The sequence below is a fragment of the Dreissena polymorpha genome, chromosome 12, assembly GCF_020536995.1.
Source record: "Dreissena polymorpha isolate Duluth1 chromosome 12, UMN_Dpol_1.0, whole genome shotgun sequence".
Classification (NCBI taxonomy): domain Eukaryota; kingdom Metazoa; phylum Mollusca; class Bivalvia; order Myida; family Dreissenidae; genus Dreissena; species Dreissena polymorpha.
In genome coordinates this window covers 72,222,594-72,235,228 of record NC_068366.1, presented here as the reverse complement: position 1 = coordinate 72,235,228, position 12,635 = coordinate 72,222,594, and the positions used below count along the sequence as shown (strand labels likewise).

General features: G+C 34.5%; 1 protein-coding gene across 1 annotated transcript; it reads left to right on the top strand.

Annotated features, from left to right (window-relative positions):
* The first annotated feature begins 7,353 nt into the window (after positions 1-7,353).
* LOC127853590 (Krueppel-like factor 1) lies at positions 7,354-11,172 on the top strand. The gene is made up of 2 exons (XM_052388254.1): positions 7,354-7,512; positions 8,170-11,172. The coding sequence occupies exons 1-2, from the start codon at positions 7,471-7,473 to the stop codon at positions 9,313-9,315; spliced, it is 1,188 nt and encodes a 395-aa protein (XP_052244214.1). The 5' UTR covers positions 7,354-7,470; the 3' UTR covers positions 9,316-11,172.
* The last annotated feature ends 1,463 nt before the right edge of the window (positions 11,173-12,635 follow it).

Genomic DNA, 12,635 nt, shown 5'->3' with positions numbered 1-12,635 from the left:
TTTTTGTTTAAAGATAGACATATAAATTATAGACTTTTCAAAGTTCTATAAAAGTTCACACATGTTCCATCCAAGTAAACAAACAGAACCAATAAAGATCACCACAGATAATAACTGTGTGTATAGCTTGGAAATTTTGATAGTTCAGGAATCCCTCCTTTGTTGATTTCTGTAAACCAAAACTGTCAGTTTTGCTGGATAGAATGGCTTGTATGATGCCCAGCTCTTGCCTTGGCAGAACAGCTTCTAAAAACGGAAAACCAACAAATATCTTAAAATATGATCAATAATGCAGACCATTTATAAATGTCTTGTTTTTTTGTTGATTTCGAATCTGGAAGATTTTTAACATAAGATTGTGGTACGAAAATCCAACGGTATCTGATTTTGTGGTTTTAGGCCTAAACTAATTATAGTGATATGTAACCTTTCGGGATATCGGTAAAGTGCGAGCAGACGAGGTGTAAATACGTTAAAAATTAAAGCTAAAAGACTTAAAAGTTACATTGGAATATCTTTAAATTTTGTGAATAAATGTGTTTCTGGTGGATAACAACGACAACTTACCAGAATATTGCTCATGATCACACGTAAAACTTCTTTCTGAGAGCGAATGGAAAATGCGTCACAAATTCTGACAAATAAACAGTAGGGTGTCGTTATTGAAATACCGCGAGAATACTGGAAGAATAGAGATGCCAACTATAATGTTTAAAACAAATAATTTTTTAACAAGCGTTTGTGATTTGTCTGGATAATAATAACAATAAGACATCGAAAAGATCAAAGCAAATAAATTCGACAGAAATCTCAGATTCGGCAATATATTAAAGACGGGTTATGTTCACCTAAATTGTGTTTGGTAAAGACTGTCACTATATGTAGTGAACCAGTCTTCGGCTTATACCCAATGAAGAAGAGCATTCAGGGGAGATAATTGAGTAATGACTTAATTCTGAAACGGTTGCGGAGAAAAACAAATAATGCGAGAATATTTAGTGCAATTCGCTTCACAATTATGATGTCATTGATATAATTTTTCCTGAGGTATGTATTTACATGTGATTTAGCATATGTCAAAGTGTTTTTGATTTGTTCAAGGTCATAAATAGCATCGAGAAAATATATGTCGTGTGGCATATTTTTTGAGACGCATCCCTATATGGTATTCTTATGTAATTTTATGGTCTAAATTTCCATATTTATGAACGGTCAACGCCCGCTTCGCGGGCTTTTGCCCGTATGATTGTATGCATGATATTGTAATTGAACAGTCAAGATAACGTACTTTTACAAAAACGCTATACGGACTATACCATTACATTCCTGTACATATCATCAGTTAGGTTTATACTAGTATGGTGGAGTATTGTTATCACAAAGACGATTATGCACGGACAACACGCGTCCGCTGTGTTCTTCACCCATACGTGAGCGCCATGGTGCACGTGATACATGGTCTTAATATGATACAGACATGTGTTTATTCATTTTGAAATAACATTAAGCCCAACGAAGTTATAGTTCGGAAACGATCAGAAAGTTTTACTATATACATAAATGGAAATCTAGTCTGCAGAAAATTCCAGGGTCTTTAATGGAATTGACCTTTAATAATAATAATAATTGTATTTGTGCACATAACATAATACTAATCCATAATACTACAATCCAATATATATATATATATATATATATATGGTTTATATTCTATAACACTTTATCACATTTATTGGTCAAAATTAAATTATATTGAAATAAAGATATAAAAGTGCACTGGATAACCCGTAAAGTTTTGACGAAAGATCGTACAAAACTTATTTCCAACGGGTTCCAAAGCCGTCACATTTAGATCTGAGTGACGTAATATTATATCATAAATTCGTAATATATGATGGAAAAAAGTGACAACGGTCTCACAATGTCATATTATGGTATTAATAAAATAATTCTTGTTTTTAAATACGAAAACACATCGAATGATGATGAACTTGACAGGATTGCATAAACACAGTTTAAAAATGTATTACAAAATGGTTTACAGTTTAAAAATGTATAGCAATATAGTTTACATTTTAAAAATGTATTACACTATGGTTTACAGATCTAAAACCAAATGATAAACAGTTAATAATACAGATACATTTGTTTCTCAACTTTTTCTATTTCTTCTAATAAATGTTTCTTAACAAGTTTTTTGAACGTATTCTTAGACTTTGTGCATCGTATATTTTTTGGCAAGTTATTCCAGTCTTTTATTGCATTATGGTAAAAAGATTTGGAAGTAAAAGTATCAACTGGATGTACGTGATAATCACCCTTATCATTAGATCTAGTCCCGTAAGAATGGATATTACTACATTTAGTGAAATTGTTGTGCATATAACTGGGAGCTATATTGTTAAAAATCTTAAATACATGATTAAGTCGCAATTGTTTACATCTATATTCAATATTCAGAAATGTAAGATCCTTAAAATCTGCAACACGAAGTGATGTTCTACAATGGTAGATATGAATAAAACGTACAACTTTGTTTTGAGCTACCTGCAGTTTCTTTTTTAAAGTTTGTGTAAGACCACAGCACCAGGAAGATGATGCGTAGTCTAGATGGCATTGTATTAAGGAATTACAAAGAGTCTTCCTAAGGGACTTATTTAAAAAACTTTGTTGACGATATACAAATTTAATTCTTGAATTAACTTTACTTAAAATACTATCTGCAATAGATGTACCTGACAAATCTGAATCTAAAAATGAACCGAGATATTTAACTGTACTTGTTGATTTTATTTCCTGGCCATTACATGAAATAGTAAAATTTTGAATTTTGCTTAACTTTTTCTTGGATCCAAAAAGAATACATTCTGTTTTCCCAAGATGCAAAGACAGTTTGTTATCAATTAGCCATTTACTGCAATTTTCTAGCCTAGAACCTGGCTAATATAAGTTGGATCTTTGTGGGAAAACAAAATGGCACTATCGTCTGCATAAAGAATAAGTTTGCAAAACGAACTAATGCTTGTGCTCATATCATTTATATATGTCAGGAACAATAAAGGCCCAAGAATACTGCCCTGTGGGACACCGCACACAACCGACCGGAAGTCCGACCTTGCATAATTTACGTGAAAAGACTGAGTCTGAGGCGAGCGATATTGTTTTGAACGCGACAGGTCGTCTTGATGTAATCATCATATATTAACATTAATTCAAAATCGTACAAGATAAGTATTGATGCAAAGCATCAAAGGGCGTCGGGAATTTCAGTGTAAAAGGCACTCAATGAAGTTACATGGAACGATTTTTTTTTCTACTGTAAATATTAATATATTGGCCGATTATTTTAAACAAAATAGAAAAAGATACTGGTATAACCATTAATTATCTATGATTTTTTGTTATAACCCCCAAATAACCATTATCTATGATGTTATGTTATAACCCCCAAATAACCATTATCTATGATTTTGTGTTGTAACCCCCAAATATTTCATAGTTCATTTTATTTACATTGGTTTCCTTTTTTACTGGCATCCGTGTGCAGTTTTCATTAATGGAACAGAACTGTGTAGGTTTTAAACAATCTGCTTCAGAAATGAGTTCAGAAAAGCAGGCTCCTTCAGCCAATTTAAATCCTTGATCTCAAGTTAATGGAAAGATATGTAATTGTTCAGTGTGCAATCAGACATAGCTGTCCATATCTTCGTTCCAACTTATCAGGGAGGTAGTCCGCAGGCTGGGACTGCAAACCTAACATGTTTTTCTATTTATGCTGGCTTTTGCTTATTATCTTGCTTTAACTTTTGTTTTGTTTTGCTTATTTGGCTAGACTGGTCTTTTTACTGCTCTATGTCATATATATGCAAACCTGAAATGTTTTTCTAGTTATGCTGGCTTTTGCTTATTATTTTGCTTTTTCTTTTTGTTTTGTTCTGCTTATTTTGCTAGGCTGGTCTTGGTTATTGCTCTTTGTCATATATTTGTATACTAATATGTGCTTAATAAATTCTTTGCCATGCTTATTTTATGTCTTGAATTGTCTTCATTAATTTGTAAGATTACGGTTTAGATTAGTGCAAATCTCTCAGTTATCAATTATTACCATTAGTTGCTTATCATTTTGCTTTATCTTTTGTTTTGCGTTTATCTTAACCATGTTTAAATGTTTAAATTACCTTACTGTCTCTCTTAACAGCTGCTTTTAATATGTTATTATTATTATTATACAATTGTCAATAATGTCGGTTCAAAAGCTAATTATAGTTTATGTTACATGTCATGCATTCTTGCCGACTTTAAATAAAATTTACTTGACTTGACTTGACTTGCTTCATCTTGTAAGTGTAATTTCATATTTTTCTCAACTTCAAGGGGAGATGATTCTGAACTTATTCTTACGTTGCTCATTTACGATAGGGGTTGAGTACTCATTGATATGAAAACACTGTAAAAGTTTTAATGTGTTTACGAACCCCCACCCTCTCACACATATATTTCATGGGCATAATAAAAACAAAAAATGGCTACAATCAAACAGCATATTTATTTAAACCAAAATGTCTACATCAAAACAAAAAATTAACATAGAACACAAATAAAATAATTTGATTCTTTTGGGGCTCGAACTTTGAGCCTCTCACATGTGAAGCGAGAGTGTAACCACTACACTACGGCACCGCTTAAATCATCATCTTACTAAGATATTAATAAGCTATTAATAGTCGGTTTAAATGTAAACCCGGAAGTTTAAACGCTGGATAGTGAGCGGGGTTAATGGTCCATACCAAAGGGTCCATACCACTGGCAAGATACGGGTCAGGCCTGCGGCCTTCTATATGTGGTTCTTAAAAAAAACTGTAGGAGGACTTGATAGTAATGAGGCTGGGGTGCTGTGATGGTGATCCTCATTGATAAGCGGCTGCTTCCTTTATCAAGACTCATTATTACAATTAATAATACGTGTTGCGCTTTGCGCTCTATAGCGCCTTTATTAGTAACTAGGTGGTTGCCATGATAGTGGAACAAAGAAGTTTTGTTTTTATACAAAACCAGAAAGTTTTACCGGTTCGCGTATTTGCCCAGTCCCTGTGATCTTTTATTATTGCCCAGTTCCTGTGATCAGTTATTATTAAAAAAGAATTAGCTTTGCATTATTGGCAATAAATGTTTTAGTAAATGTAATAGGCACAAATGCAGTACTTATTTACACTTATTTACACAAACAATCACCACTATGCAAGATATTCGGACAACAAAAATATCCGTAAAATAACTTCTCCTCCCAAAAGCGAAAAAAAACAACGTATTACATAATAGTCGCCGCACTTCAGTGCGACGCCAATGACGCACAACACAGTTATGAACCGTTCACGTACACATTTTTCCACCATGTATATAAATGATATAGGAAATATGCAAGCACTACAAGTGTCCACTGTTACCTTGACCTTGAAGCGAGTTTGTATGTTGCACGCGAATTTCCGTGTTGTTATCTATAGCGCACACACACACGCACACATGGAGGAACAACTATATGTAATTCCGCCATTATCATGGCGATGGTAAAAAGGATGCACATATTACAAATTGAATATTTTAATAAAAGTACATTAAACAATGTGTTTTCGTTGGCATGTTGATGGTATTTATAATATTTTTTGACTCAAACGACTTTTTATAATTTTTCTTTTTACTAAAAATAACATGTATGAATAGATCATCATCTCAACGAGCATGAGGGGAAAGGGATTTGAGCGGAGATTTAGCTGCGGTTGACAGTGCAAGGAGGATAACCCGCTCATTATTACACCTAAATTACCATATAAGTGTTCTCCCTTGATTTAAGACACGATATTATCATGTAAATAAAGAGCTACCACATTTACTATACGCAATTTGCGAAGTATAACAGAAAAAAATGAATTGCATGTTAGTCCATCACGAAATTTAAAACTTAGTGTGATTAATTAACATGCACTTACTTCAGTTTTTTAGGAGTCATCTTTTATAACGAAAATGTAGTAACAACAAGCGGCGATGAAAATAACGCCCTTCATTATATTTGATTGTGATTTTTTCAGAAATTTTTTTGTTTTGTTATAATCTGATTATTTTTAATTCAAAATGATGTTTTAACTAATAAATATCATAGCCACGCTGAGTAAGTTCAACGATCGTTTTCACGAGAAGAAATACATCCAAGAACGAAATGCATATGTGATTTATATACATAAGTTAAGATAATCACTTATGTTTTCGAGTGTGAATCGTCCTGTAGGCAGAAGTCTATCGCATATTAAATCTGCAATTACTCGACGAAAATCATGCAACAAAAAATAAACATCTCAACAATTAAATAAAAACAAAACAAAATAAACAAAAGCAACAACCCCGACGCAATGTACCGCAAATCGGTCTTGTTCGCGTTTACGTGATTAATGCACGTTGCATATGATGCAAGCAAATCATTAAGTGACAGTTATTTCAATCTTTCCGAGCATTTTAAAGAAAGTTGGAAAATTATAGCATACTGAAGAAAAGTAATCGTAGCATTTAGAATGTAGTAGTAGTGTAATAATAATAATAGTAGTAGTAGTAGTAGTAGTAGTAGTAGTAGTAGTAGTAGTAGTAGTAGTAGTAGAAGTAGAAGTAGTAGTAGTAGTAGTAGTAGTAGCAGTAGTAGTAGTAGCAGTAGCAATAGTATTTGTTGTTGTTGCTTAGGATGTTGTTGTTATTGTAGCAGAAGCTGTTGTTTTTGTAGTCAGCGGTGCCGGTGGGCGTTTAGCATAATGGTTGTGTTGACAATAAAGCAATAACAGTAAGTACATATATCATATATACATTTAGACTTGTATTATTGTTATGTATTATTTCAACTACTCACTTATTATTGATGAATAATTATATTAAACAACTTGTTGCTTTAAGATCTGTGAATACAATCATCTTTTCTTTTCCGTTATGAATAGGACACGGATAACTGCTGTTCTATTTACACCTATAAAAACGTTTAAACCAGGACGGATTCAAGTTCAATTAATCATAATTATTGTGTTTACCTATTACTATTGCGTCCTCACCAAGTTACGGTTTCACCTTAATCTTTAAAAGAATTTCTAGAATGTCCTCAAATCGTGGGATGATAGTTGTGCATGTATTATGTGACTGTTCAATATACGTCAGTATTTCACCTAAACAATGAGTAATCTTTGCGAGAGAAATATTTTCCCACTCTTCTCTATACGCGAGCTGGTCGTGGTCTGATATTTTACATCGATTTACTAGCTTATATACGGAGTAAAAATAGCGACGCAATCCGATTGGACGAGTGTACATGTACACCGTAAGAAATCGCTCACTTCATTACTTATGAAGGTTTCTCTACGGACACATGTTATTATTACAGATATTGTCTTAGATGCACTTACAACATACAAAATAGTTGAATAAAAAACAGGACTTCAAAAAATGTTGGACAACTTAACTGGAGACTTTGCAGAAATGGCAGAGGTATGTGGAGTTATTATACAATGCTATATTTGTATTACAATATGATAATTAAATAATAAAATAATAATTTAAAGCATACATATTGTTTTTTTTGCAAAACATGTTCATATTGTATTGTTGGTTTAATATTTAGACTGGTGTTAAGATCTGATAGAAGTTTAAATGCAATGCAAAACTTAAAACTAATAATACAAGTGCACTCTCATCATATGATATTTCGATTGTAAAACTGCGTAAGTGTATTTAAATTATTTGCATGTTTTTCTTGTCCAAATTATTGTATACAGGAAGGACATTTTAAATGTTATGATATGACGTTCCCTTGAGAATATCTTGTAGTAACGTCTTATTATTTATACTAAACAGGTATGAACGTAAAAAAAATATTATTTATTCGTTATTTCTTAAATTAGGAACTACAATTAGGAATTTCAAGTGATGTGCGAACTGAAGTATTAAAAAATCTGCAAATATTATAGAAAATTGCGACGTCATGATATCGAAATCGAGAACATTCACAGAAAAGCAAGCATTCAATTTTAAACCCAACATTATTATAGCGCTTACGGTAGGTAGTTACTTCACAGTTAAATGCACGCGCGTTACGACTACTTTATATAAATACGTCTGCTTCACGTGTATTGTCGTCTTTTGTAGTGCTGGAGCGATGTTGGACGGTTTATGTACCAAAAGCCTCATGAGCAGCACCTAAACAAATCCGTCTCGCAGGCGCTGTCGCCCGAGTCACCGCTGTCGAATTACTCGTGCAGCAGTCCTGGAAGTAGCAGCAGCAGTTCTGGTTCGCCGGCCCCGCTCGGCGTCAATCAGGAGCTCTATGACGATTTGCTGGATTTTGACTTCATTTTGTCAAACACCGTGGACAGTAACATTTCCATGTATTCGGACGATTGTGGTGGTCATATTAAGCACGAGCCCGGACTTTCAAGTTTACCAGATTTCTCATCGAGTTTCTTGGACATACCCGACATTAAGTTCGATGCCTGTTGCGAAGATGCATTAGACTCGCTGTGTAACGTCGCTCCAGAAATGGAGACGAACAAAATGGACTTCGCGCGTGTGAAACAAGAATACGCGTCAAACTGTGTTTCTTTCTGCGGCAGCACTATGCCTACGGAAACGCGATATAATCATTATAAAGAATGTGGACCAACTCAGCAACACATGCATTACCCGCTCGTCATTCCGCAAAGTCACTCAAAGGCTCCCGAACTTTTTGCGAACAAGTGCTTGTCATCCATGTCGTCGCCGATTACGTCATCATTGACGCCGTCGTCGCATCAGCCGATGAGATTACCCGTTTCTGGAATGACCTTCCAGCAACAACATCAATACCATCAGTATCTGATGGCCAATCAAGCAGCGATGCGGGGTCACATGTCTCAGTTAACGCAAAGCATGATCTCGCCGCCTTCGTCGCCTCGACAGTTCGTCGACATGCTTTCAATGCCGCAAAGCATCATGGATCCCAGCATCGTTCAGCCGAAAAAACGCGGGCGACGGACATGGGGCCGGAAGCGTCAGACGACACACACGTGCTCCCATCCCGGTTGCAACAAAACATACACTAAGAGCTCTCACCTCAAGGCCCACTTGCGCACGCATACGGGCGAGAAACCTTATTGCTGCACGTGGAAAGGGTGCGGCTGGAAGTTCGCGCGCTCCGACGAGCTGACGCGCCACTTCCGGAAACACACAGGCGACCGACCGTTCCAATGTCACTTATGCGAGCGCGCGTTTTCAAGGAGTGACCATCTGTCTCTACACATGAAGAGGCACATTTGAGCTAGTCGGACAGTAGTGTGATGGTGTTGGACAATGAATGCGCAGCAGCAAGCGGTTTCAAGATTGCTAGTGCAAGTTTGAGCACGTGATCCATTGAACAAAATGTGAGAACAAAATTGATACTATATGCCTAACTTGCATATTTTTATAGTGTTGATCTGTATTGTGCACGATGTTATGATATCATTTTTTGTGACACTTTTTCTCGGGACAGAATGGATCGTTGTTGGGGTGTATACTTTTAACTGACTGGTTCAGTTTAGCCGGAAAGCGGTTACCTAGGGACCCTTCGAAAGGGCCACAGACGGGTGCTGGCCGCCCCAAGTGGCTTCCTAGAGAGGGGTCGGGTAGACCGTTAGAGATGTAAATTTCGTTTCAAAACACGATACATTGTTAATGTATCCGGGCCATTTACGACTGTGATTGTAAAGGCTAGCGAAACGGTCTGAATTGTAAAGTAATGCTCTGTTTATATGGAAAGTAATGGTTACTTTATTACAATTGTATAATTCGACCCTGGAGTAGCTGGTTGTCTTTCACACGGCGTTGTTTTGTCGCTGGTCATGATGATGATTATGTTGCAGTTTGTTTGTTGACTTGTTAATCTGCATGTAGTGTGATTATTCTCTCACTTGTTCTATTCTATAATGAGCTCTGAACTTTTTTTATACCTATGTAACCTTTACAAAATATTTAATCAAAAGGACGTGCACCGCAAATTTAGATTTGTAAATTCGGTGCTTATTACAACTCAATATCAAAAATACTTACAATACATATTTATATTTTGAGCTTTTATGTATACCAAAGTGCTATATTAATTTGTAAAATAATATCACCAAAGTAAAATTTACGCACATTATAGATTATATTTATACTATATTGCATGTTCCGTTTTTAGTTTCACTATTAGTAAAAGTGAATGTAATGAACCAACTTTGTGCAATACTTTGTGTTCAACATCATCTTCTCGTTTTCATGACTGTTTGCAGACAAATAATTGGTAGACCTTGGAGGTCAAATGACACAGTGTGTCTTATTAGAATAGCTTAAGAATTTAGATTAGTTTCAAAACTATATTACTCGGAAATACGTATTTTTGTATTTGAAATTGTATAAAGTTGCATACTCTTATCTTAACTAACGAGTTATGCATATAAATAAAACACATAATTATAAAGTAAATGAGTAAAGGCAGTGTAGAACAATTTATTTTTTGCTTTCCAGTCTTTATTGTTTGCCAGTTTAGTTAATTAGTTGCTTTCTGGTGTTTTGATGAATGTTACACGCCTATGTTAGTGCTTGCGTATTTGTTAATGTTTGGTGCCAATTTCTATATTTTCTATATTGTATTAGTTTTATTATTTGAATCGTTAAGTGCTCCTAGTCAATTACAGTGAACGAGTGCCATTCCATTTCTTGTGGTTTATGTATATTTGTATGCTGTTACAGTTTAAAAGAGTTTGTATGCTGTTACAGTTTAAAAGAGTTATATATTTTTGTAACATAAATCAGAATTTGAGATCAAAGCAAATTTTTAATATCCTTAATTGTTATTGTTACATTTTTAAAAAAACGCACAACGAACATATTCATTATTGAGATTGGTAGTTTTGTATGATATTGTATTGCCAAAACAATTTATTGGTGCCTTCATTGATATTCTACTTAATGAAATTATTAGGACAGTTACATCGATTATATTAAGTGTGTGCCTTCTAATTGTTGTTATTAAACTGCAAGTTTTGTTTAATTGGTTTTGATTGATTGAATCTGTTTTATAAAAAAGCTGAGAGAGATATCTCGCTATTCCATATTGGTTGTACTATGAACGAAAATAAAATGTTATTATTTGAACACCTATGCGTTGTTCTGGTTTCATGCATTGCACAGCCGTGTTTTCACAACTGGAAAAGGGTGGCAAGTGTCCTTATGAAAAGCGCATAGCTTAGGACCCCGGAAAGTTTCGAGGACAAAGTTGTGTTGATTATCCGATTTAAACATAAAATGACTGTCTTAGCGCACGTCAACAATTGAAATACAACTGTTTAGGTTTTAACAATCTAAAAGTTACGATTAATCATTTACAACATCATTTAAATACGTTTTAATACTTAAGTGACAAATTTAGGAGGGGATCCGAATGTGATCTACATCATATTTGCACATGATTTATCATAACAATAAAAACAAACTATCGTTACAAACGAAATAGATCGCGCAAAGTAGAGAGTGGATATTGCCTTGGGGACGAATTTTATAATACGCTCGCTAGTCTTTGTAATATTAACGTAATAATAGTCCACATATTTTAATCAGACGTTATTTGCTTGTTTTTTATTACTCGGCACGTGCGTGCGTAAAACCGAGGTATATACGTTATCGACTTGAATTGTTCGTTCCTTTCACAATAACACGCATATAACATAGAGGCACATTGTCATGCACCGTCGTACCATTCTGTGCCAACTGTTCCGAAAAACACAGATTACATACCTAAAAGTTCCTTAAAGGGGCCTTTTCACAGATTTTGGCATTTTTTAACTTATTCATTAAATGCTTTATATCGATAAATGTAAACATTGGATCGTAAAAGCTCCAGTAAAAAATCAAGAATAAAATTAAAAAAAGGAAAAGAACATTGCCCGGAACAGGTTTCGAACCAGTGACCACTGGAGTCCTGCCAGAGTCCTGAAGTAAAAACGCTCTAGCCTACTGAGCTATTCCGCCGAGTACACGTACTTGATGTATTTTATACCTTATATAAGCAATCTTCGTAGTTTCACAAAATTTAACGACAAAAACAGAACTCTCCAAATTATTCAATCGTTTCGCGTTGCAACGCTTTATAATTTTTAGGTTTTTAAATCGTCAAAAGATGCATATAATGGCTATATTAGACCATGGTAATTGTTCAGTATTACTGTTTCCTCACAATTATCATAACTAAAACGAAAATTTGCGAATCTGAAACAACTTTTTTCAATTTTGTCAATTTACCAAAGCGTGAAAAGATCCCTTTAATATACAAAAACCTGTAGCTGCGTTACACCACTTACAGTGTTATTGGCTCTAATACGAAAATACGAGCTCTAATTCTCACATCAAAACATTTAGCATGTTTGCTTGAACTATGATCTCGTTACACTTAACAATTTAAAATCAACTGATCCGGGATTGTTTTGAATAATCAGACACAAAACAGCATGCGTTGTTTAACAATCAATAAAAAACTCGAAAAGAAAGTTTCGGAGATAAATATATTTTCATAACTTCGCAACTAAGTCAACATGGAAACACTGTTTATTGACATACTAAAA

Coding starts and splice junctions, on each gene's coding strand:
- LOC127853590 (XM_052388254.1), top strand. CDS start 7,471: ATGTTGGACAACTTAACTGGAGACTTTGCAGAAATGGCAGAG. Junction 7,513..8,169: donor ACTTTGCAGAAATGGCAGAG/GTATGTGGAGTT, acceptor CGTCTTTTGTAG/TGCTGGAGCGATGTTGGACG.